This window comes from Patagioenas fasciata, chromosome 21 (genome assembly GCF_037038585.1).
Source record: "Patagioenas fasciata isolate bPatFas1 chromosome 21, bPatFas1.hap1, whole genome shotgun sequence".
In the NCBI taxonomy this organism is placed as follows: Eukaryota; Metazoa; Chordata; class Aves; order Columbiformes; family Columbidae; genus Patagioenas; species Patagioenas fasciata.
Window position 1 is genome coordinate 2,931,119 of NC_092540.1, and position 23,917 is coordinate 2,955,035.

Sequence of the window (23,917 nt, forward strand, 5' to 3'; positions counted from 1 at the left end):
CTGGGAAACCTGACTAAAGTGTTCCATTAATCTTAATATTTTAGCTGGATTTGACAGAACTGCTACCCAGGTCTACCTGTGATAAATTACAGTTAATCTTCTGAACTGTATTATACGTAGAGTTCATTTGCAGTGATCAAAAGTCTGATATTAATACCTGGAAAGGTTTAAAATCTAAAAGCAAATGGGTTTTACTTGTGACAGACACAATCTATGGCACTCCGGGCTGTCCCAGGACAATGTGTTGCAATGTACTTTGCTTACATTTTGGTGGAGGTTCTATTACTGTGCCTTTGCTAGAAGATGCAAAGCAAGAATGTTAAACCAGCCAAAAGCTGCTGCAGCCAGAAAACCAGCGCACTATTAGAAACTTCTAGAAAATACATGGAAAAAGATAATACTAGAGGTTTTATTCAGCTTTTTATTTTTATGAAAAATGAACAGTTGGAGCAATATTATTTGGGTGAATCCCAAGCACCCAGGACTCATTTTTTAATGAACAGGGCTTGTACATGATCTTGATTTGTTGGCAGAACGCTTGTATAAATGATGAGAACTGAGTCACTCTTCCAGTAGATTTTTCTCCTATTTCTTCCGGCCAAGCTTTGGAGCCTTCTCAAGGCCTTGAATGTATTTCCGAGGTAGCTGATATTCTTCTGCAACATAACCAAGAATTCAGGTAAATATTCAGAGCTCAAGCATGAAAACCTGTATCTTGCTGTAACCAGTTCAAGCCCAGTTCCAGAACAGACTTACCGAGCAGCATCTTGGCCAGGTGATGGATTTGGTTGCCTTGGATCTGGACTTGAACCCTGTCTTTTGTTCCAGGTACGGGGGTGATGGTGGCACTGGCTTGTACTTTTTGTTGCAGAATGTTGGCCACGCACTGTGGGTCTAAACCGTACAGCTCAAGGTTCTTGATAATTGTCACCTATGGGTTTTAATAGTACAAACATCGCTGGTGTGGGTATTAGCAAGTCACGTCCCATTCATCCCAGAAAAACTGCTCTTGGAATCTGGGCTTCTGCTCAAAATCCGTAATTTCAGGTCTCTTTTACCTTCTTATTTGATGATCTCTGTGCTATGGTTATGTCGATGGGCTCAATGTTTCCTTTCCTCACAATAGGCTCTTGTCCAAAAAACGTCACCTGGTGTAGGGGCTGCAGCCGTTCAAGGCACCTGAACAAGGTTTATCATCCAAATTAGTCTATAGAGAACAGCAAGTCTGATGTTAACTGCGCTTTTCCACTGCAGTCTTCCACAGGCGTTTGAGACTACATGAAAGCCAAGATTCTATGTGTGAGAAGAGTTTGTATCTTAAGATAATGCACGATATCATCATGCAAAGATTTGCATTCAAGGTATTATTTAAATAATAATAATAATTGACTAAAATAAAGCTGGTCTACTGACTTGCAAAAATTATAGCTTAGATCATTACTGGCAAAATTTGATAAATTGGTTCTTGCAGAGGAAAATCTTCTTTAATTCTGCTTTTAAGCTACTGTTCAGTTGCAAAGGATGGCTTTATAAATATGTACATACAGATTGCACACAGAACCAGGCACTGTTTGTTTAGGAAGCTTTCCCAGGTAAGTGGTGAACAGGTAAACAAAAAGACCCCAACAAAGAACAGTTAATGCCTGATGTTTGTTAAATGGTGAAGAAGGAGAGATCCTTCAAGTAAAGGTCTCCGGGTATTTTTTATTACCAGTAGAAAGTTACAACTTGTGGAGCTCAAATAACATGTGGCTTTGAGTGGTGTGCAATAAATCTGTGTAATACTGAAACACAACATTGAGAAAACAATCACCTGCTCAAGAGGTCATCCCATTTAAGTTTGGAGATTTCATCTTGTTCTGATTTATCTAGCAGGCAGTCGCACAGAATGGCGTTCACCCTTACAAAGCTACAAAAGAAAAACACAACATTAGAAGCAAACAAGTTCACTTTTTTCCTCTAACTTCAGCCCCTCCTGTGGCAGTAGGGTTGGACAACTTCCACGTCTACTTACTTTTTGTTTGTTTCATCAACCAACTCGTTAGTCTTCACGTAGTTAATGATGATGTTTCTCACCTCACTGCTTGAGAGGATGCTGCCTTTTCTAAAGAGAGGAAACTTTTAAACTTATTAAGTACTTGGGTTCTGTCACTGAGAGAGAAGACACCCACTACCCTGACTACATTTGGTAGCTCAGTACTGAAATAGAGCTGCTGGGGAGTGATTTCTTGTCACACCTTAGCTGCTGCGTACCAGATCAAAGGCTCGTGGCAGTAATTAGACCCTAAACCCCTTGGTTCTGGGAGCCCAGTTAGGGAGAGTGACCCCAAGGGCACCTCAAACTTCAGGGGACTGTGGTTAACTTGTACTGAAGTGCCCAGTTGAAGACAGGCTGCCAGTGCTACCTGAACTACATCAGAACAGGTAAGATTAGGGTACGAGGAGGCAAGCGAGTTCCTTAAATTATCCAGGCACCCTCTTTCCAGTAAACCATACTGTGGGTGGGTACAATATGCTTTATTCAATGGCAAATTAAGACAACTCAAGAAAAATGCATCAATTTTGACACTTATCGCCTCCTTAACTGTGGGAGAAGTGATGTGAGTGCTTACTGAACACAGTTGTCACAGCCTCTTATCTATCTTCTCTTTTGTGAAGCAATTAATACATTCTTGATTCCCATCACCTTTCCTGACCGCATCGGTTTGTTAGTCTCCCTCTTCCTGTGGTTTTGTTGTATTTTTCTAGTGCTTACCTGTGTCCAGATTCCTGAAAGAGTGGGATCATTTTTGTTGAGACCCCATAAAGCGGAATTATTTCAGGAGCGTGGTACGCGTGTTCTCTGTCTTCACTCTTGCTGTCTTGGGCAGCAGAAGCTGAAGAAAATCCCTCAGGTACCGCAAATGCTTTAATGCTGAAACCAGAATTGACAAAAACTGAGTTCGAGTACGTCTGTCTCCTAATGATAAGGTCAAGTACAATGACAGAAAAGTTAATGCAAAAAGTCAAAGTGATTCTGCTTCTTTCCAAACGCAGAAGCTGATACGCTTGTATCTACAGAAATGTTCTCCATGCCATTAGTTGCCAAGGAGATGTCATGGAACAGGAAGCCTCAGGCCCACTGGGAAACTCCAAGAGAGCTAATGTGCCACTATGCAGAAGGAACGAGTAGGACGCTCTTGATGTAACTACTAACCCTTCAAAAGAGAACAGGAACACCGATAGAGGAATCATGCAGTAACTAACTGAAAGAGTATTTGTGCAAATCTGTAGGTGTAATGGAAAACACATCTTTTTTCAAACCTTCTTTTTTTTTTTAGATTATAACTTTGGCTTCTGATTTTTGCAAAGTGCTTGATTTGTCACATAGATGGAATGGGGAGGGGGAGACCTGCTTAAACTGGGAGGGCATGAAAGTCAGACCATTATAGTCACTCTTAAATAGATGGAAAACTGCCTTCTTGCCTCCTTCCCCTCAACACCAACAAAGAAACCCACACAAACTACCAAGACACTGTCGAAGGAATGTACTTTTTAGTGACTGCTAACAGGCTTGATGCTAGAACTCCTCTATTAGCATCCAAACTGGAAGCCAGAAATTTGTCATTTTAACACTGCAAAAACTGCAAGGGATTGAATCCTCTGTAATGCTTTCAAAGCTGTTTCTCTGGAAAATTTGTACACCCACTACAAGAATAAAGAGCCATATGCAATTTTCAGATCATTTAACAGTCCCTTCTGATCTGAAGTTCTATGGATGTATGCACAACAAACAAGGGAGGTGGAAATCATGACACTGCCATTAGACCTTCAGCACACTCAGTGCCACTGAGTAAAGGAGGAAGAAGAGAGTTTACCTGGAAGAACTTTAAAAGAGCAGGAAACATAAGCAATGTTGTATAGAAGCAGGGTATAAAATCCCTCTGCAGCATGTTAAGGTTAGGAAATGAGAGCTGCTGCAGGAATTCAAGCAGAGTACAGGTAATAGAGCTGCAAGTAGCAGATTCTGCTCCCTTCTTTCAGAGACTACCAACTCTTTAAAATATTACAATATTTGACATACTCTGGATGCTTCCAGTCCACTTCCACGATGCTCTCCACACCTTTGCTCAGCTCCTTCACTTGTAAGATGTGCTGCTGCTGCATGCATTGCAGGAATTTAGAGAACTGCAGGAAACAACCACCAGAAATGGGAAGTCAAACATTTTAAATTCCCGCTCATGCGCTCCTGACTAAACCAAAGTCCATCGCTAGGTTGGAAAAACTTATTTAATAATTAAAAAATACACATCCTACGCCTTTGCTTCTCTAAATACAACAATTGCTAAGGAGCAGTGAATGCCTCTGGCTCTAAAACAGAGTGAGCAAGTGTTCCTCTTGTAGCTCTGCCGTCTGTTTGCTCTGTGAGCACCTCAGCCAAATCACTGTCCATCTCATGGAGAGCACTGTGAGATCTTTGGGAATGTGCTTTGCTTGTCATCTACACAACAGGGACAATATTGTCTCCTTTCTCTTCATTTTCGTTCGTTAACAGCCCTAGAAAAGGAATGGCCTCTTCTTGCAAGTAATTGCACTGTCCAACAAGATCAGAAGCCTCTACGAGCTATGGTAGTAGACAGTGGCAGATAAATGCAGCTGCACTCAAAGCAGATTGATGCTCATGCTCTCAGCACAATTACTTTTCTCCCTGGATCCCACAGGAGCAGAGAGCTGAGAAAAAATAACTTGGCTTTTAAGAACAGCTGCTAGGCTTTTCTGTTTGTTGTTTTACTAACACCTGAACAATTTTGACTTGAAACTTTTTCTCTCCTTCCATTTCTTATTTAAATTAATGCAAGAACCAACAGAAAAACCTTACCTTCTTATAGCTTGATTTCTTTATGTCCAGTTGTTGTCCAGCAGGGCTATAAATGGATTTTTTAAAAGTTCTTTAGTTACAAGTCACCCTTCATTTCTTCTTAAATCTTGCTCCTTATGCTATAAGTTTCTTAAGAGTAGAAATGCGAATCACACAAAGAAAGAATTACCTCAAATAAGCTAATAAATAGAACATGATGAGTGAAATTAGTGCTGATGTTCCTGTGGGTGGGCAACCAGCCATTTAAATGATCAAGCAAACCCGAAACAAACATCAGCCAACTTGAGTTCAGCACCACTGGTCCAACCAATCCTTAAAGTATTTGATGTAAGAAGTGAGCATCATCTTAGAAAAGGATTGAATTTTACTTACAAGTCAAAAACTTCATTGACACTTGATCCCCATGGTTTTAAAGCCAAAACCCCAGCATGCAAATCCGAAGACAATCTTCTTACCACATACCAGCATGAGAACATATGGCTGCGTAGAAACGTGCTGGTGAGCAGAGGGAGATCTGACTTCTTGACTTTGCATTTTAAGGCATGGAAAAAGCACTGATTAAATAACGCATCCATTTGCTCTGCAGGGATAAAAAAAGGACAAGTAAGCTGTGAGTATTCCATCTTTTTTGAGAACTTGGTTCTCTCAGACTGTCTTTCAGATCACACAGAACTGTCTCTACACCATTCTTGCACTGAGCTGCCCAGAGTGGTCTAGATGGCGGGTATGGGCTTCAGTAAACCACAGGGGCACAGTTTCATTTAATGTGGATGCAAAAAAATACCTTGTGGAGTCCTGCTGTCTTCAGCTTCCTGCTGAACTTCTGCATTGGCATCTTGAGCTGTTTCTGCAGCTCTGCTCGCCTCGACCTCCTCTGTTCCCATCAGAACGGCACAACTGTCTTGCTCCTTCAGGCTCAAATCACCAACGTCCACATGCTGCAATGGGTCAGTGGAGAAGCTGATGACGGGCTCCTTTCCCTCCATCTCTTCCTCATCTTCAGCACTTTCCTTTTCAGCAGAATCTGTTACCAAGGGAGCTAAGGTAGGAGGACAAGATTTGTCACCATATTCCCTATAAAAGGAAAAAAAAGCATAACATAGCTTTCTGTTTACTGCTTTGAAACCCATAGGACACAACAAGTGTCACCCTGACAAGAGGCACTGGCACTTGCATGGATCTTCCTCTGCGTTCTCAGAACTATAAAATCTATTTTTAACTCACCTTCCTCCATAAACTCTGTGTTCCCCCCATGAATCTCAATTTAAAACTGAACAGACCAGTTGAATACAAATGCAGAGCAACTCTTATTTGGTTGAGATCAGCACAGTTGACCATTTTCAAGTAAAAATTATACAAAGCTCATTTTTTTTGTAGAACAAGATTTTCTAAAATCAGAGTAACAGGGGTGTTCCCGCTTTATTTCTATAATAATTACTCTCAGGTTGAAGGGACTGAACCAAATGAATAATTTTACCCACCAGAGGTGATCCATGTATGTGTGCAACACAGCAAAGCCTTTCCCTTTCATTCCAGCCGCCAGCATCTCTGCCGTGGACATTGTGGCAACTGCAACTGCTACTGGAGCTCTGGGAAAAGAAAAGATGTTAGAGCAGGACAGCACAAACACACGGTGCTGCTCACACAAAGACAAGACCGTGCCATTGTGAGACACTGAACTGCTTTTACAAGGTCCTTGCTCCTTACAGCCTGATTTTTAAAGCATCTAGGTGTTTTCTAGCTATCTTTCTGCTATGTAAAGTCTTCCAAAGAAAGCCAGGGATATGTGCAGCTGTGATACTGAAGGTTGTGCAGCGACATGTTCTTTGCTTTAATCAAATGCACGACAACAGTTCTGCTTTTATTTCCTCAGAACTCCCAGAGCCTTCCTGTAAAAAAATATAACTTCATTTCATTTTTATTTTCTAAGAAAAAGACATGGCTAAAGAACCCTCCATACCTGTTTCCCAAGAGGGCGACAGCACAGAGCGCGCCCCGCTCCACTTGAGGGAAGCCAGAAGATGGCACTACAACTCCTGGTAGCATCAGATCTGAAGGAAAGAATAAAGTACATCCATTTCCCAAGGAAAGACTCGGCCACTACCTCCTCCACCCCCATCCTTCCTCTTACTCAGCAAAAACACAAGCCTGTTAATAGCTGAGCACACGATTCTCTGTTTTTCCTAGCAAGGCAGCGCTTCTTGCTACCGCACTGTGGAGTAATGGATACAATGCACAAGGGTGCTGGGCACATCCCAAAAAATTGCAGAAGAGCTGAGCACACTCAGCCCCTGGTAATCCCAGCTGCTCTCTCCCCCCGCCCCGAAGAAAGAATTGCCTCAAATTTGCAACTGCTGACCCAACCCTCTTGATCCGCACAATAGCTGGGAACTCTCCTCAGCTGAGGGAGCCGCCTTAACCATCTCCTTGCTCATCTGGACAGAAACAGGACACCTTCTGCTGTGCTTCCTTCTGCTTTCCGTCCCTGGGATGAAGACCGGCATGGGAGTAAACACCAGTTTTCCACGCTGTGTATGTGGCATCACGTCACCATCAAATAATGTAAAGAGCATCTGCTCTCCCTCATAGCAGCTGTAATTGTCCAGAGCTTGCAGTCTCATGGGCTGACCCGTGTTCCGCCGTTTGGTTTTGAAGGCATCTCCCTTTTTTTTTCTCAGCATCATAGATTTACCATGTATGCTGAAAAAGCCGATGTATTTTTCCTCCCATTCACTCTCACAACTACTTTCAGCAAATCTAGAATGAACTCTGCAATTGCAACAAAAGCTCCACACCTCTGAGGCCAGAAATCACATAAAGACCTTAACCTGACCAGGTAAGTACCATGAGTACATCATGTAAATAATCAGGGAAGACAGCAGATATTTGAATTCACTGAACAGACTGTAGGAATAGTACTACCTTGCATCTCTTTTTAATGGAAGGCTCCCTAAATGTGCTCCTTCCCTGTCTGTCTGCAGCACTGGATGGCCTCCTGCCTTTCCTCTTGAGATGTGGCTCTACCTGTCCTCTTTGCCTCTGCTGGCCACTGTCAGCTTCTTATCTCTGGATCTACCCTGAGGTAGCCTGGTTGCCATGGGAGATGAATGACCTGCAGCACTCTTTTAGCAAGACCTTTTTCCCCCAGAAACTAGGTCACTACAAGTCTTGCTCAGATGTCTTATCCCAGCTACACATTAAAGCACTTTTATATCCCCAAAAGTAAACAGAGGGACTTCAGTTCTACTTTAGATACTGTGTAATGGAAAAAAGATGACGTCTCTTCCTACACGTACACTTCCATTGACAGACTAAGGGTGCAGCGACTGCAATTTAATCTTTTTCTGGTTGAGCAGTTCTGCAATTTCAAGTTTATAAAGACTTGATTCTCCTGAGTCTGAATTGCATCCAAAGCAGGTTCCAGAGAACAGACTCCTTTCTTGTTAGTCTTGATCCATAATTAGGTGGCTGAGCCAGTAATCCAGGAATTCAAATCCTACCTCACCTGCACAATCCACAGTTTACTTGACAGTTATTATAGTTGTAGGTTCCCATATAAGCTCACTTCTCATCCACAGGACAAGCTACTTCACCTCTGAACTGACAGGAAGCAGGGTGGCAGCAAAGGAACTCAGCTGCTCAAGGAAAGTTATGAGAGACAGACCAATGACACAGACAGTTCTGTGTCCTAGTTCAGAGCTGCTGATCGCCCTGAGAAGATATTTCCAAGTCCAAAACTCCCACGTGGAACAGGTCACTGCATTTAAACAGCTTAACCTACATTTTCTTTCATTCATATTATTTTCCTACTTAGGGCATCACCATGAATTACTCTGGGAGTACGTATTCTTCACACCTTTTTGTTTCAGGTACATTTTTGCCACTGGGAAAGACAACATAAAAAAAAAAAAAGCCCTGAAGGCAACAGCTTTTTGCAACACAATTTGACAAAGTTCTGGTCCTCTTACCTGCTCCTCCTGCTAGTTTCTGTAGCACAGGGGGCCATGTCGAAAAAACAGGGAGAAGATCTGGGTAGAGCCACAGCGTGTACACTGTCCCAAAACAGAACCAAATATAAAGATTTGTCACTAAAAACTTCTCTAGCTGTTGCTTCTTCCCATCCTTAAGTGCAATACTAACCACAACTAAACACTCTCGGGTTACTCGGGTAATTGAGAAATCTGAAGCCAGAACAATCCTACTATAATTAGATGTGATGGAGAAAAAGAAACTGATAGTTAATTCAAGCTCCTGTTAATTGTTACATACAGACAAATGTTTGCATTATTTTTCCTTAAATCAAGGGCACTCTGAGCTGAAATGCTGCTCCAACAGGGAAGAATTGCTGGGTATGGGAAAAGCAAAAGCATAGAATACCAGAGCAATTCATTGCCTAAATCCAGGGCTGACTGGAAGCAAACATCACCCATCTTGGAATTACACCTCGCAATGGACAAAAGAGAGAAATAGGGCTAAGATGCTACAATGACCTAAAAGCCTTGTTTATAAGCTCTGAGCACCTCAATTTCCTTTTTTTTGCATAAAGAACCCAGAAATGCCACTGATTTCACAAAGATGTTGGTAGAATAAGTACATTAAAGATTATGAAGTGTACCAATACTGTAGTGATAGGATGAGTATTTAACACAGACACAAGGAAATCTTTTGGGGAAAGGCTGGTGTCCAATAAGGGGAAGGATTATTCCAGTCCACTCCCCATACCTGTTGGATACAGAGCTTTCTCAATTTCAAACAGTATCGGATTCCTGTGATTCATGTAAACAGTGATGGCCTCCCCTTTGTGAGAGTATATTTTGATGACATTAAGCTCTTCCTTGTTCGGAATAAACTCGGCCAATTGCTCAGCGCTAAGGTGAGGAAAAGCTGCTGCGACATCCGCTCGCAGTTTTCTCCTGTAACGATAAAATCACAAATGCGTTACAAAGCTGTCCAGACCACGGCTCAAAATAATCCCTAGGTCAGTAGTTACTATTTTGTTGGCCGTCCACGATATTCCCACTTTTTCACAGAAGATAATTTGAAGCATTTATGCACGGCTTTACAAATGAGGCAGTTGCATGATGGAAGAATATCAGAAAGGCCAACTATGCTTGAGCTGCTCGTATTCTTCCTTAAGCATCTGCATACAGCTCCTGTTGCTGTCTTTGAGGTTTCACACTGGGATTTCATTACTGCTCTTGAGCTACTGAGCACAAATCTGTGAGTGTGTGCCTTGCTGAGCCCAACCTGTCACAGAGGGGCAGGGGGGTTAAAACTTCCCTCTCCCCCCATCCCCTTTCGGACAGTTTTAACTGATTTTTAGACACGACGATGGGCACAAGGTGGGTTTCTGTGGCCATTCACAGCAGCACCAAGTCAATCTCAAAGATGGGCAAGTCCGCCCAGCATCGCTACACAAGAATATCATAGTAAAGCAGCCAGACCTCGACATAATAACTCATTTGAGCCTGGTTTCATTACAGCAGCACCCTCACACGAAAAGTGCGTTTCGCATTCAGAGCGGCAGTTCGTGTTTAGCACAAATCCAAGGGTGGAAGCGGCCGCAGCTCCGTGCCGGCCCCAGCCCGGACCGAGCCGCACGCCGGGGCCCGGCGGGCAGCGGGACCGAGCAGCTCCCCTCAGCCGAGCCGCGGCGGGGGGCTCCGGCCCAGCACTCACCGATCGGACCCCTTGATGGCGGTGTTGGATCTCACCCGGAACGCCCTGGAGAACATGGCGGGCCCGCGGCCCCGGCCGGCGCCGCGCTCCCCTCAGGCCGCGGCGGCCGCCATGGCGCCCGTCCCGCGGTGCAAAAGCGTCCGGCTGGAAACCGCCTCCCCGCGGCCTCGCTCCGACCGCCCGGCCCGGCCCGGCCCGGCCCTGCCCGCTCCCCCCGCCGCTGGGTCAGCCCCGCCGTGCGCCTCGGCCGCTCCACACGCGGGAGGCGATCGCCGTGGGGCGGTTCTCTCCTAACGGAGCCTTTTCCTCTCCCCAAACGCTTGTGCTTTATCCTGTGAGGGCTCTCCTGGGGCGGGGAGCACTGCGAGACGCGCTGATGGGGTAGAGGGGCAAGAAAACGAGCGATTAAACCCAAACGCTTTGAACGGGTATTTAAAAATACAACTTTTTTTCGGTGAAGAAGGCGCTGTCGCGGTTCCCAGCCCCTCCCCGACCCGGGGAGGCCCCATTCCCCGGCCCGGCCCTCCCCCGCGCCCCATTGCGCATGCGCGGCGCGGCGGGGGGACGTTCCCGTGGCAACGGCCGGGCCGGTGGCGGGCGGGCGGCCGCAGCCTGAGCGGAGCTCTCGGTGCCCGGCGGGGCAGCGCTGGCCGGCGGAACGCGGGGCGGGAGGCGGCTCGGGGGCCGGCGGGGGATGGGGGCCGAGCCCCCTCCGCCACCATGCTGCTGGGCAGGAAGCCGGAGGCGCCGCTCGGTGCAGGTGAGGCCGGGCTGGGGGGAGCGGAGCGGGGTGAGGCGGCGGCCGGGCCCACCCCGGGGGTCCCGTGGTGGGGGGGGTTGGCCGGGATCCCCCCCCGCCCCGCTCCCCCTCTTGGTTTTTCTCCCGTTCTCCAAGCACCGGTGCGGAGTCAGCCGCGTTAAACGCTGCGGTTTTAAGTTCTTTCCCAGTATTTGCCAACAGTTGCGGTGCGAACCGGCACGACCTTCCCACCCCCGCCCTTGCAGCCGATTTCTAATTCCCATCTATAATTTTTAAAGGACAACCTACTTTAAAGGATGGTCCTATCAAGTATTTATGTGTGCGCTCATTTTCTTCTCAATGAGGCTCGTTCTGGATTATCCTGCTTAAGGGAAAATGGAGAGGATGTTGGTTAATGTTTCTTAAGAATATACTTGTGGTGTAAAAGTTGATTAAAAAAAAGCTCTAAAGTAGAAGTGTCACAAACTAAGATTTCCCAAGAGCTTTGCACTCTGTTGTGGTATTAAAATGTAGTTAAATTCTAAAGATCATTTAATAAATGAACAAGAACTTATGATCTTACAGACTAAAATGTGCTGAGGGAGACACATCTCGGTGTTTGTATCTGTCTGGATCAACGGGAATTGGCGTGACTAACTGATTTGTATATGGAACATTTCCAGCCAGGTTCGCAGATGGATTATATGACTCCTATATGAGGATAGATCAGATTAGGTACCAAGAGGCTACAAATGAAGAACACAGCCCTTCAGGACTTCCTTCCCTTGGAAGATCTAATGTGAGTATATTAAAGTTGTCTGGGTCTTCACATTGTGGCAGTGAAAACTGGCAAGGAGTTAGGTATCTTGCTCTAGAGAATAAATTTAAAAGGTGAGATGTTGCAGCTTTGTAGTAGCTTATTAACGTTATTGCTTTTGCTAAGCATAAAAATGATGTGGTGGTGCGCTTGATGTAGAACTTGCTAGGCAGCCTCAGAAATCCCACCTTACTTTCCTCAGCTCATGTTTAATAAAGAAATTTATTTTGCAAAAGGCTGAAGTGTTCTGCCGTGACACCTTGTATGTCGATAAGCATGTAAATCCACGCATGCTTTGCTTTGACTCTTGCACATTTCCATTTTAGTTTCCCTCATGAAAATTCCAAGAGGTAAGTGCTTACAAACAGCAGAAGGATCAGTGTGGGTTTGCACGGCTGCCAAACATCTTACAAAAGTATCTTGCTCCTCTGAAAGCTTTGGCATTATCTGCCACTTCATTTGCTAGCAAAATAGCTCTTTATGGACTTGGAAGTGTTAATGTGGCTCTTCATAAGTGCTGTCTTTCCTCAGCAGATGTGGAGTTATGAGATCTTTCCTTGACTTGTTTCAACGGGGCGTAGTGGTCATGTTTAGCTGTGCAGTGATCTGACCTTTATATACTTTTAAATATGTTTTGGCTCTTGTTGAATTCTGGCAGAAGCGAAGGAGCTGGAGCTTAAAAAACCCCTCTCTATAAGGTGAAAATAGACATTCCACTGAGGAAGATGCATTGGAACATCATCACCCTGTGGGATATTATTGTAAGAGATATTAGTAATTAATGCGGTCTGTGCCATTGACAGAGCACACTCGCTAGTGTGGATCTGTGTTTTCCCTTTGTAGCAATATTGAGGGAGAGCAGAAGAAATACAGAGATTTGTAGAGTTTGAAGACTAGTGGGCTGTTTGGGGTTTTTTTGTAGGGATGTGGGAACTTCTAAACTGTGGTATTTAAGTCGTGGTGTAACTACAGTTCATAACTGAACAGAAATCAGTAGAATGGAACCATACAGTTAAATACAAATATAACACTGTGAATATTTTGTTTCACTGGTGTAACTTATTGTTTGTATTTTGCCCATCAAGCCTGCTAACTTCTTAAGGCAAGATCAAGGATTATAAATGTCTAGTTTTACCGTGATGACATGACACATCAAAAAAATACAGCCTTAGTGGTATCTTGCAAGCAGGAACTGAGGTGAAGCGTGCAAGGAGGGAAATCGTGTTGCTCGATTTTAATGGGAAGTATCTGGAATTAGATGATATTTGGTTTCCTTCTTGCAAGATTTTTTTGTATTACAATGCAATGTGACATGAGAATTGATGAGTTCTGCTGTCTGCAGCTGTCCATTCTTTTCATTTTAGCTCCAAGAGAACGTGAATATCTGTGTTTGGAGAATACGTGGGTTTAACTCTGTTTAATTCGGTATTCAGAAGATAATATGCACTTCTGCAAAACCAATTGTGTAGGAATTGGATTAACAGTTTCCTCCTCAATTAAAACAAAGCTTTGTAAGTACGTGAAAATCTTCAGCAGGGCGCCACGTGTGCAATCTCATTTCTTGGCTGCTAATAGCACTCTAGCAATAAAACAAAACCTGTGTGGCCTGTGATTTGTAATAGAAAGCTGTTGAAAGAAAACTGCTGTTACCCAGGAGTCACCTGACGTTGAGTGTTGCTCTTCGGAGCTCACGTTGAGATGGGTCTATATTTGTGTCCAGCCGTCACGCAGCGAATTATTTTAGTAGCCGTCTGAGAACGAAAATTTAGTCCTTACTATTGAAAGGCTGTTGAATCAAGTTTGAGATCCAAAGGCATAGTTACTTCACTAAGAAGTAGTTCCAGGATAAATGGAATAATGAATTCCTTGTTTATTTAGGGATTTAAAGGTACAAAATGTTTGCCACAAACAGCATTAGCAGAGTTGCTGTTGCTTCTGAAGCAAGAATATTTAGACTTAGCATGCTTTACGAGGCTTTCATACTTTGTCACATTGCTACAACCGATGACATTCAGGCTGTTAACCCCACTTTCTGGAAACCAAATTTTGATTGCAAAGGCAAAAATAAGACTTGTACTGTGTTGTTTTCCCTTCTATCTCCTGTCACCCTTGGAAAACTTCAGAAAACATGCACATGTTCTGTGCTTATATTCACTGTTTGAGTCTGCTGGACTGAACAGCCTTTTAGCCACTTGTGAAAATATGTCATTCTTATCTCGGAGGTTCAGCGTTTATTTTAAGTTACCAGGGCTGGGCTTTGGTTTGGTTTTGTTTTTAAGACTTTCTGGAAAGGCGTGTCTCTTACGGTATGCTGTATTTTTGGGCTGATAGGACGCAGAGTAGTGGAACTTAGTCGGATATGTCCAGTGGCCCCTTGTCACCATTGATAAGGACCAAGTTCGGCAGGAAATGCCCTTTTTCTTTAGGTCTGGTGAGCAAGAGCGAACATTTCGAGGCAGCACCAACAAACAGACTCTTGAAAGAGACGTGTGTAGTTGTTTTTGGCGAGAACATTCGCTTCCCTTATTTACTGACTGTGCTGAGATGTCGGATGGTATGTAACTCAAAAAGGAATTTGGGTTTATTGCTGTGGATATGCAGGTTTATTTATATTTTTTGTTCGATCCCTGTGTAGTTATTTTGGTTTTCAGGGATTCGGTTTGGCATGCGTCTCGAATCTTTATTTTTAGATTAAAGGACAAAATGGAAAACAGATGTTGCTACTCTAGTCCTGGCTCTCGAGCCTTGCGCAGGATGAGCCAACACCTCGGCGTCAGTGAGGAGAAAAGAGGAATAACTGGAACCGAAGTCCAGGGAGCTGAGCACTTAATATTTAGTACAAATGACAAGCTTGAAAAATTTCACAGTGCTTTTCTCACTTTCTTTTAATATGTCAATAAGAGGCAGTGGTTGCAGAACTGCCAGCAACGTTGGTGTGAGAGAGATTCTTGATTATTCAAAGCTTCTGAGCCTGTCTTAAGATAGTTGTGCAGCTCTCATGATTTTAAAAGGAGTTGTGGATATGATGGTATTCTCCCCTATAAAGAAAAAAAAGAAAGAGGATGGTTTATCTTCTCTTGCTCTGTCATCCTTTGGCTCTCTGTTCAGCTTGGTTACACCAGCCTGATGTCACTTGTGGTCGTTTCTTTGTCTCCTTTGGCCCAGTTGTCTTTGCAATATTCCCGACGCTTCTCGGCACATTCCCGCTCCGTTGCATGGTTCAGACAGGTGCAAGTTGCATCTGTCGGTGGTTACGTTTGCTGCACCCACGTTTAAAGCTAAACATAGCTGTTCCCCCAACTGTTTGCTGACTGCGTGCATACTACTAGGGAAAGGTATTGTGTCCTTGCTGGAGCGTTTGACTGTCTGGGGTTTACCCTTTATGGACTTAAAAACACACTACATTTGTGCAAGTGCTTGTTTCAGTAAGTTGCGTTCTCTTTGTGTGCCCTTCTGTGCTTGTGACTTGAGTTAGTTTAGGTCTAACATTTTCTCTTTGTTCCTAACAGAAGTGCAAAACCTGTTGATGTTACTGCTTTTGGTTTACGTGGTATTGATTTCATTCTTAGTCTGTGCTGTAAAATATGAAGTAAAGCTTTTGTTTTGGTTTATATCTGTAGGTTTCTAGCAACAAACTGGGAATGAAGGATCACCCTCTGACGGGAAGTCAGGTCAAAGTGGAGCAGTTATTTGAGGACTCTGGCAACAGAAGGAGCAGCAGTCTCCAGTCTGCAGGAGTTACTGAGAGATCTCTTCCTTCCCTGACAAAAGACAAAAGTACAGAGAGCATAAGTACTTCGAAAGGTAGTGGTTCCTCAAAAGCCCATAAAAGCGTTTCCCAAGCTCCAGAGCAAGCTGTCAAACAGTACAAACATCAGTTATCTGCTTATGAGCAGCAAGAGATATTTAATTTTTCTGAAATCTACTTTGTGGGTCCAGCTGCAAAAAAGAGACAAGGAGTAATCGGTGGTCCCAACAATGGAGGTTATGATGATGACCAAGGCAGCTACATTCACGTGCCCCATGACCATCTTGCGTACCGGTACGAAGTACTCAAAATCATCGGCAAGGGCAGTTTTGGACAAGTCGCTAAAGTCTACGATCACAAGCTCCACCAACACTTAGCCTTAAAGATGGTTCGCAATGAAAAGAGATTCCATCGCCAAGCAGCGGAAGAGATCCGTATTCTGGAGCATCTGAAGAAGCAGGATAAAACGGGCAGTATGAATGTTATCCACATGCTGGAAAGCTTCACCTTTCGGAACCACATCTGCATGACCTTTGAACTCCTGAGTATGAACCTGTATGAGCTGATTAAAAGAAATAAGTTTCAGGGCTTCAGTATCCAACTGGTACGCAAGTTCGCTCACTCTATACTGCAGTGTTTGGACGCCCTTTATAGAAACAAAATCATACACTGTGACTTGAAGCCAGAAAATATCCTCCTAAAACAGCAAGGGAGGAGTGGAATCAAGGTTATAGATTTTGGGTCCAGCTGTTTTGAGCACCAAAGAGTCTACACGTATATTCAGTCTCGATTTTATCGGGCACCAGAGGTGATTCTGGGCAGTCGCTATGGGATGCCCATAGACATGTGGAGTTTTGGCTGTATTCTGGTGGAGCTATTGACTGGATACCCTCTCTTTCCTGGAGAGGACGAGGGAGATCAGCTGGCTTGCATGATGGAACTGCTTGGAATGCCACCTCAGAAACTTTTGGATCAATCCAAGCGAGCCAAGAACTTCATCAACTCCAAGGGTCATCCTCGCTACTGCACCGTAACGACGCACACGGACGGCAGAGTGACCCTTAACGGGAGCCGATCGCGCCGCGGTAAAATCCGAGGCGCTCCAGGGAACAAAGACTGGGTGACGGCGCTGAAAGGCTGCGACGATCCCTTGTTTATTGAGTTCTTAAAGGAATGTCTTAGCTGGGATCCTTCCACCCGCCTGACTCCGAGTCAAGCTTTGAGACACCCTTGGATTTGTAAACGAACGCCCAAACCACCCAGCACTGATAAAACTTCCAATAAACGGATTTCTAGCTACACAAGTTCATTCGCAGGATTAGGTTCCAAGTTGCCTCCCGTAGTTGGGGTCGCGAACAAGCTGAGAGCTAATTTGACCTCTGACTCCAACAGCGCGATACCTCTCTGTACTGTGCTGCCCAAACTGGTCAGCTAATGGAGAATTAGCTATTCCCAGAATACACACCTTGTATTTTAATTGTTTGTTAATAATGTGTAAGGAAGTTACATGCAGAGTTTTTTAATGGATTTACTTTTTATTAGAGGCTAAAGCCTAAACAGCAGAAGTTCAGTCAAAATGTACACATTTAAAGGGCTAACTTTGATCCAGTTGTTCCGCTGACAACGTGGTGCATATGACGTTACTGGGTAGGTCGGCTCAGCTGTCGAGGAAAATGACACTTGGACAGGCGTGCTATTCAATAATGTTGTTTTAGAAATCGAACTATTTCTTATCAGGATGGTTTAACACATTCTTTTGCTGAAAACAGCAAGGGAAATTGATTTAAAATATATGTTTTCAGTTAATATCTCCAACTGAGCTCCTTTTAGTCTGGGGAGAGTTTTTACACCTATTGTCAAAAGCACAAATGTGTTCATCTGATGCATTAGGAACTTACTTGCAAATTGCAAACTTGTGCTTGAAGGATTTGATTCTCTGTGCTGCTCTTCCCTTACCTATCCGGACTGGGGTTTTTAAAAATACCATGGGATGGAGGCACCAAAGGGATTTGGTGTTGAAATTTTATCATCTCTATTTTTTTTTCTAAAGGAACATGGAAATGCCATGAACAGGATATATCTAAATAAAACTCCTAACTCTCTACTCTTGCTATTTCCCTTAGAAGTCCATGGCAAGCTGGTAGGTCAAGGGCAGGACTTGTCCATCACAAGCGTGGGCCAGTTTGTTCAGGGCTGATGGATTAATGAGCTCAAATTTACATCATCACTTCTGCCAGGTCTGTGTGCTGGTTTTCCTGTGTTGTTCCCAAAACTTGGAGCTTGAACTTAGAGCTGTTTTATATACATGCTCGATATTCTGGTCATTTTAGAAGTGTCTTTTTGTGTAGAGTGAGTTCCATTGAATTAAATGGAACTCTTAATAAAAGCAAGCATGCCACCCTCATCAGACAAGCAAAAATGTTTAAGGCCCAGGACTGTAACTAGAAAACGGGAGGGGTGGGATGTCACACCTAAGAATTGGAAGTGTGCTCTGAAATCCAAGCGTGATCTGTGCAATACAGCATAGACTGATAAGGTGCAACAACTGGTGGACCCAAATCAAAACACGGTATGGGAAGAATTGCTTGCTTTCTAATCGAATGTCTTCAGATCTTTAAGAGGGACATGCCCACATTTTCTCATTCTTGAAATATGTGAGTTTGTATTTCCTCTTCCTTTATCTTCCAAGAACATGAAAAGGTATGTGACCCGTAACGACAACAGCACAATTCCTCCGGGTTGTTTCTTCTTGCAGCCACATGGCCCGAGTCCATTTACAAAAACCATCTGATCTCTTGCCAGGTGCCTGAGCACAATTTTAAATACAATTTAGAACTTTTATGAACGGAAGGTTTGAAATGGAATGAGTTTCTCTGTAGCAGGCGTTTAATGGTAAAACAAGGAGACTCTCCGTATGCAAACAAAGGAATTATCAGGGGGATTTTTAAGATAAGGTGAGTGCATGTTCAGTGCGAGACCCTCCCTGTGAGACACTGGGGCTGCGTTTCCTCCGTCTGTTCCATTGCAGCACTGGTGAAATTCTGGGTGGAGACCTTTGTGAAAAGTCAAAAAGACAGAGGCAAAGCTCCAAACTTTCCAGGACCGTTGTTGAAACCGACGTTCTCGTGTATGTAGCTTTTTCCGGGTTCTTTTGTTTTACGAGTTGAAATTCTATTGTTTTACAAGTTTCAATTCAATAAGCTTTGTCATAATGTTAAAATAGGAGTCCAGCCTTTAGCTGTGCAGCTACAATAACACCAGTGCGTGCGGTATGTTTGTGGTCCACTTCAGAGCGATGCATGGCTGCTATGGGTGAAGTTCTATTTGAATAGAGCATCAGGGAAGTGGCTTTTTGGGGGAAGTGGTAGAAGACACCATCAATCCTTTTTTTGGTAGAATCTCTACTAGATGTGACACATTTTCAGAAGCCAGAGATATTCTTCCTCCTCTGCCCTTTATGCATTTCTTTTTTACTCAATGTACCTGGTGAGTAAGGAGAAAGGAACTTTTAAGGAGCAATATCTTGTTAGGAAAGCTTGTTAGGGTGTGTGCTGCACAAACAGGGCTTCTCATAGGAACACAGAGCAGCCGCTTGGTTCTAAACCGTTTTCATCTATAAAACGCCAAATGTAGAATAATCTTGCTCCTGGGAATTGGTTATGATGAGGTAACTTCTAGCGTAACGCCCTGGGGTTTACACACAGCATCTCACCTCAGATTGGTGCTGGGAAACTGCAGATAAATAATGAGCTGGTGAGAACGGGGCTTTTTATCGAGAAAATGTGTTCGGCGTAACCTGATTGCACAAGGTGCCCGTTATGAGTTGCGGATGTTTAAGACTGAGTCGTTCCTACTCGGGATTAGTGTGTTTTAAAACCAAGGCATACTTGCTACTTTGGGGCTCTTGTCTATAAAGCCACAGTAGGTGAGAAGGGAAACTAAGCAGCCTCGGAAGAGTTTTACTCTATTGCAAAGCACTTTTTCCTAACCCAGGGAATGCAGCTGAGGATATTTTGGTCTTGTTTCCAGTTACTGAGCCCCATTTTCTTTACAAAATATTTGCTTGCGGTGAAGAGCATGAGCAGGTATTCCCACATTGGGAGAGCCCTGCAGGTGAGCTAAGAAATGTTATATCTGGGAGAGAGCTGAGGAATCGTCCCTGCGAGCACTGGGCTTGCTGAGTCCTCTAGGAATTATTAATAATAATTAATAATGTGGAGGGTTGGACCACAGGCTGTGTCACTAGGTGCTGTCATTCATGGGGGGTTGTCACGGTCACAGGGGCTGCTTGCACTGAGATACGATCAAATCCCAAATTCACACGTTTGTGGTTTTTTGGAAAACTAAACACTAGTGAGGTCTGAAATCACCATATTTAACTAATAGTGATACTGGTTAGAATGTTAAAATAGTCTAAAAGTAAACTCGTTTAAATAGATGAACAGAACAGCTTTTATTTTGGTGGTTACTACTTGCTCGGCGAGTTTGTTAACCTACCAGCATTAGTGAGGTTCCAGTGGAACTTCAATCATGTTCTTCTACCCTGTTTCCCCAAAAATGACAGGGTCTTATATTAATTTTTCCTCCAAAATGTATTACTTTTTTACATGTGTAGCTGCCTCGACACTATTTAAATTGACTTTTTAATGAATTGTAACTAGGGTTTCTTTTTGGAGTAGAGCAAAATGCTAAAAAATCAGGCTAGGGCTTATTTTCGGGGTAGGTCTTATTTTCAGGGAAATTGTAGGAAGTCAGCACAAAACAAATACAAATTACTTGGCTTTACAACAAAACAGACTTTGCATTTATAAAAGTCACCCAAACTTGTTTTAACGCGTTCCTGACGATGTTCCCTCTGTTTTCCTACATGCTTTGTGTTGTAAATAACACGCTCTCATCTGCAGTTTTAGCTGTTTGGTTTAGTGCTATCTTTAGCTAACGAATGGCAAAGCGTGAGCGTCACGGCTGACAGATACACGTTGCTTTACACAGGGGTCCAAACATCATCTGCCTGTCCGAGTTGCAGGGAGAAACTTCATTTTATTTGACTGCAAAATATTCTCCTTCCCCACAGACCCCCACCCAGGCCGGGTTTAATTATCTGATAATCAAGATTGAACCAGTGACCTGGTTGGGGAGATTTTCTGACTACAACAGATACACTTCACTGGGGTTTTGAATCCTTTCCGTCCAGCTCGAGTAGGAACTCGATGTGTCTGGTGACCTCCGAGTTCAGGACACACTAACTGGAAAGCTTTAAGGTGACTTTCGGGGAAGAGGGGGATGTGTTGCTCAACCTGAAGTTGTTTACAACCCTCGTGACCTGTTAGGACTTCCATGCAGTCGAAAACATTTTAAGCAGTGATTTATCAACAGAGGTTCTTTACAATGCTCATCCACTTTAAAACGAGCTCCGGAATAAACCTAAGGTCCTTTTTAAAGGGGTATTCACTGCAAACTACAGCTCCTTTTAAAATTTATCGATTGTTTCATACTAAGAGCTGTTTTGGCTGTGAAACGTACACATGATGATCTCAGCAACGCCTTCCTAATCCCGGCCAAACAAGCGAAAGGCTGATTGTGCACCCAGAGATCCCTGCTGAAATGATGGATGCAAATCCTCCGCCTGCCAAAGTTTGATGCTGTCGTGGAAGCCGAGAGCCAAAATAACATGGGAAGAGCCGTGGTACCCGGCTGAGGTTCAAACCAGGCTTGTCCTTAATGCAAAAACCTGCAGCTGTAGTGGGTGTTGAGCTGCGGGCACCTGGCAGATTTGAGAACTGGACATCGTGTCTTTATATTTAGTGTTTATCCCAGATACCACTTGATGGCAGGGGGCTTGGAGGGTTGTTTTCTTGTGGTTTAGTTTGGTTGGTTTTGGTTTTTTGTTTTAATTTGATAAGGCTTTGGAAAAAATGTATCCGTCTCGTACTTCCCATAAAGAAGCCCTTGTATGTTCTTAGCTCCACTGATATCTTAAATGTGTTTAACTCTCATTGTAACGTGATGCATGTTACATACACAAATCCTTGGGTCGCCAGAGCAGTCTTGGGTAGGTGCAGTGACTTTAATCCAAATACGGGTTAACTGGGTCAGTAAGTCTGTGGTGCTAAAAGAATAACCCGTGTTCCCTATACACAGCACTGTGCCTTATGGTTTTACCAGCCTACATCTGTCTCGGTGCAATCAAATGATTATTCAGGGTTTCTTATACATTGCAGACGTTCATACTAAATGTCGATGTCTAAAGAATATACAGGTTTTATTAGAAATATTATGATGAGGTGTAATATGGTGGAGGATGTAGAAAACATATAAGGTGCATGTGAATAAAACTCTTTGGAAATAAGTCGGTCTCAAACTATTGGAATGTAATGAATTGATATTGCCTAAAGTTGTATTTTGGTTCATTTTTAAAAGAAAATAAAGACATAATTTTCTTTAGCAACTCAATGTGCAAATTCCTAAAAGAAGCACTTGATAAATGGTGTAACCTACCTCGTATTACCACACATTGCATTCTGTGGTATCGAAGTAGAGATCGGTAGGAAACTTTCGGGCTTTGTGAACAGATGATTCCAGTGTGTCTGTGTGAAACGTGACGGATGCTCTGGCCTGACAAATGTTCTTCTCGTTAACGGTGCTGTAATTAGAACGCATCGCAGTTTTGCCGTGACATTCTGCAGTTGTCACTTTCTTATTCAGCCCACTGGAGAGCTTTTTAAAGCCCAGAATCCCGCTTATCCCTGGGCTGGAAGGAGAAATCCAGTAATAGCCACTTAAGGAAGATTTGCTTTTATTAGAAACCTATAAATGGGTAACCTACTGTACACAAGTGGATATTGGAACAGTTTGAAGATGAAATCATGCTGCAATAAAATAGCCATGACCTACATGATTAAACGACGCATGTTACACAAAGTTTGCAGACAACACAGTGATTGTTTTTTCCTTGCTTTAACAGGGATGAATGGCAAATATTCTACTAAAACAAGTTTACAATCTGAAAACAGTAACAGAATATGTACGTGGGGGTGTAAAAGTGTTCTTTGAGCGTTCCTATGTGTCTGTGTAGCCTGGGCACAGTGCCCGCTCGGTCTGCCACGGTTCCTGATCCTCGTGGAACCGTTTCTGTATGAGGATTTCGTGTGACCGTGTGGCATTTTCTCAGGCACAGCACCTCATTTAAAACAAAAATAAGCTTATCTTGTCGTGCTGTCATGCTTGTTGCTGTAATACGATAAGGTATCGTGTTGGATTCTGCTGGTTGGAGCTGCACGGGGTGCTGTAATGTCAAGTGCTGCTCAGTGCCAACTCGACCCCGAAGCTGCATCCAAGACGCACTGTTCTCAGGGTGTGGGGCAGCGTGGGGCTTGTTGTGTGGACCACAGAGGTGAATTTTGCCCGTAATTAGGATTTCTTTAAGCACCAGCTAGGAAGCGAGTGCTACTCTTTGTATGATTCATCAAATCCTTTCTATAAACTGTTCTTCGCTGCACAGGCGATGAATGGATGGCAGGCAGCACTGGGTTTGTTTTCCTTCCCCTTGTCCAATTAGCCTAACGGGCTTTACAAGTGCTTTTTAGGACAACCACATGCACAGATGCTCAGAAATGTCTTTTTCCTCCAAAGATTGTGTTCTTCATGCGAATTCATGTTCTTCAAACAAAGCACACATGATGTACACTGTGTGTTTTCCTGTGTTTTCTCCATCTCTCCCTGGTGTTTTCACAGACAGAATTAATGTGCAGGGACACCCTTGATGCATTTGCAACCAGTGGCAACAGACACGCAGCCGAAGGAGGGTTCGGGATGCGGCTCTCGAATTGCAGCGCGATGGGCTCATCTTTTCCCTGGCCTTTTGATGAACGGTCCCTGAAGTGCGTTTCTGTCTGTTTGCTTTGTCTGCGGGGATGAAATAGTTGCCTGAATTAAGTCTGCCCATTCTTAACTGCTGAGAGGAGCTTTCTAAAGATGATGGAGAGTCGGCCCCGGCCTCTTGCTGAGGAGCGGAGCCATGTAAGGATTTGCATTCCTCCCGCTAGCTCGGAAACTCTGATATTTAACTTTGCAAGT

At 43.8% G+C, this 23,917-nt stretch overlaps 2 protein-coding genes across 5 annotated transcripts; one reads left to right on the top strand and one right to left on the bottom strand.

Annotated features, from left to right (window-relative positions):
* Positions 1–407: 407 nt before the first annotated feature.
* On the bottom strand, positions 408–10,759 carry EIF2D (eukaryotic translation initiation factor 2D). 2 transcript variants are annotated; one of them, XM_065854806.2, is made up of 15 exons: positions 10,538–10,759; positions 9,581–9,771; positions 8,827–8,910; positions 6,819–6,909; positions 6,340–6,447; positions 5,643–5,932; positions 5,321–5,438; positions 4,859–4,904; positions 4,064–4,167; positions 2,756–2,914; positions 2,015–2,104; positions 1,814–1,909; positions 1,059–1,179; positions 757–931; positions 408–656 (listed from the first exon to the last, which is right to left on the bottom strand). In XM_065854806.2, exons 1-15 carry the CDS (start codon positions 10,591–10,593, stop codon positions 586–588), a joined length of 1,800 nt encoding a protein of 599 aa, XP_065710878.1. In that variant the 5' UTR covers positions 10,594–10,759; the 3' UTR covers positions 408–585. The 2 variants fall into 2 exon arrangements, with proteins under 2 accessions (XP_065710878.1, XP_071674027.1); XM_071817926.1 differs by lacking the exons at positions 408–656; positions 757–931 and having other exon boundaries at positions 1,163–1,274.
* Positions 10,760–10,825: 66 nt separating this feature from the next.
* Positions 10,826–22,289, top strand: DYRK3 (dual specificity tyrosine phosphorylation regulated kinase 3). Of its 3 annotated transcripts, none has more exons than XM_071817928.1 (3): positions 10,826–10,965; positions 11,960–12,075; positions 15,714–22,289. In XM_071817928.1, the coding sequence occupies exons 2-3, from the start codon at positions 11,992–11,994 to the stop codon at positions 17,274–17,276; spliced, it is 1,647 nt and encodes a 548-aa protein (XP_071674029.1). In that variant the 5' UTR covers positions 10,826–10,965; positions 11,960–11,991; the 3' UTR covers positions 17,277–22,289. The 3 variants fall into 3 exon arrangements, with proteins under 3 accessions (XP_071674029.1, XP_065710343.1, XP_065710342.1); XM_065854271.2 differs by lacking the exon at positions 10,826–10,965 and adding an exon at positions 11,098–11,297; XM_065854270.2 differs by lacking the exons at positions 10,826–10,965; positions 11,960–12,075 and adding an exon at positions 12,142–14,647.
* Positions 22,290–23,917: the final 1,628 nt, after the last annotated feature.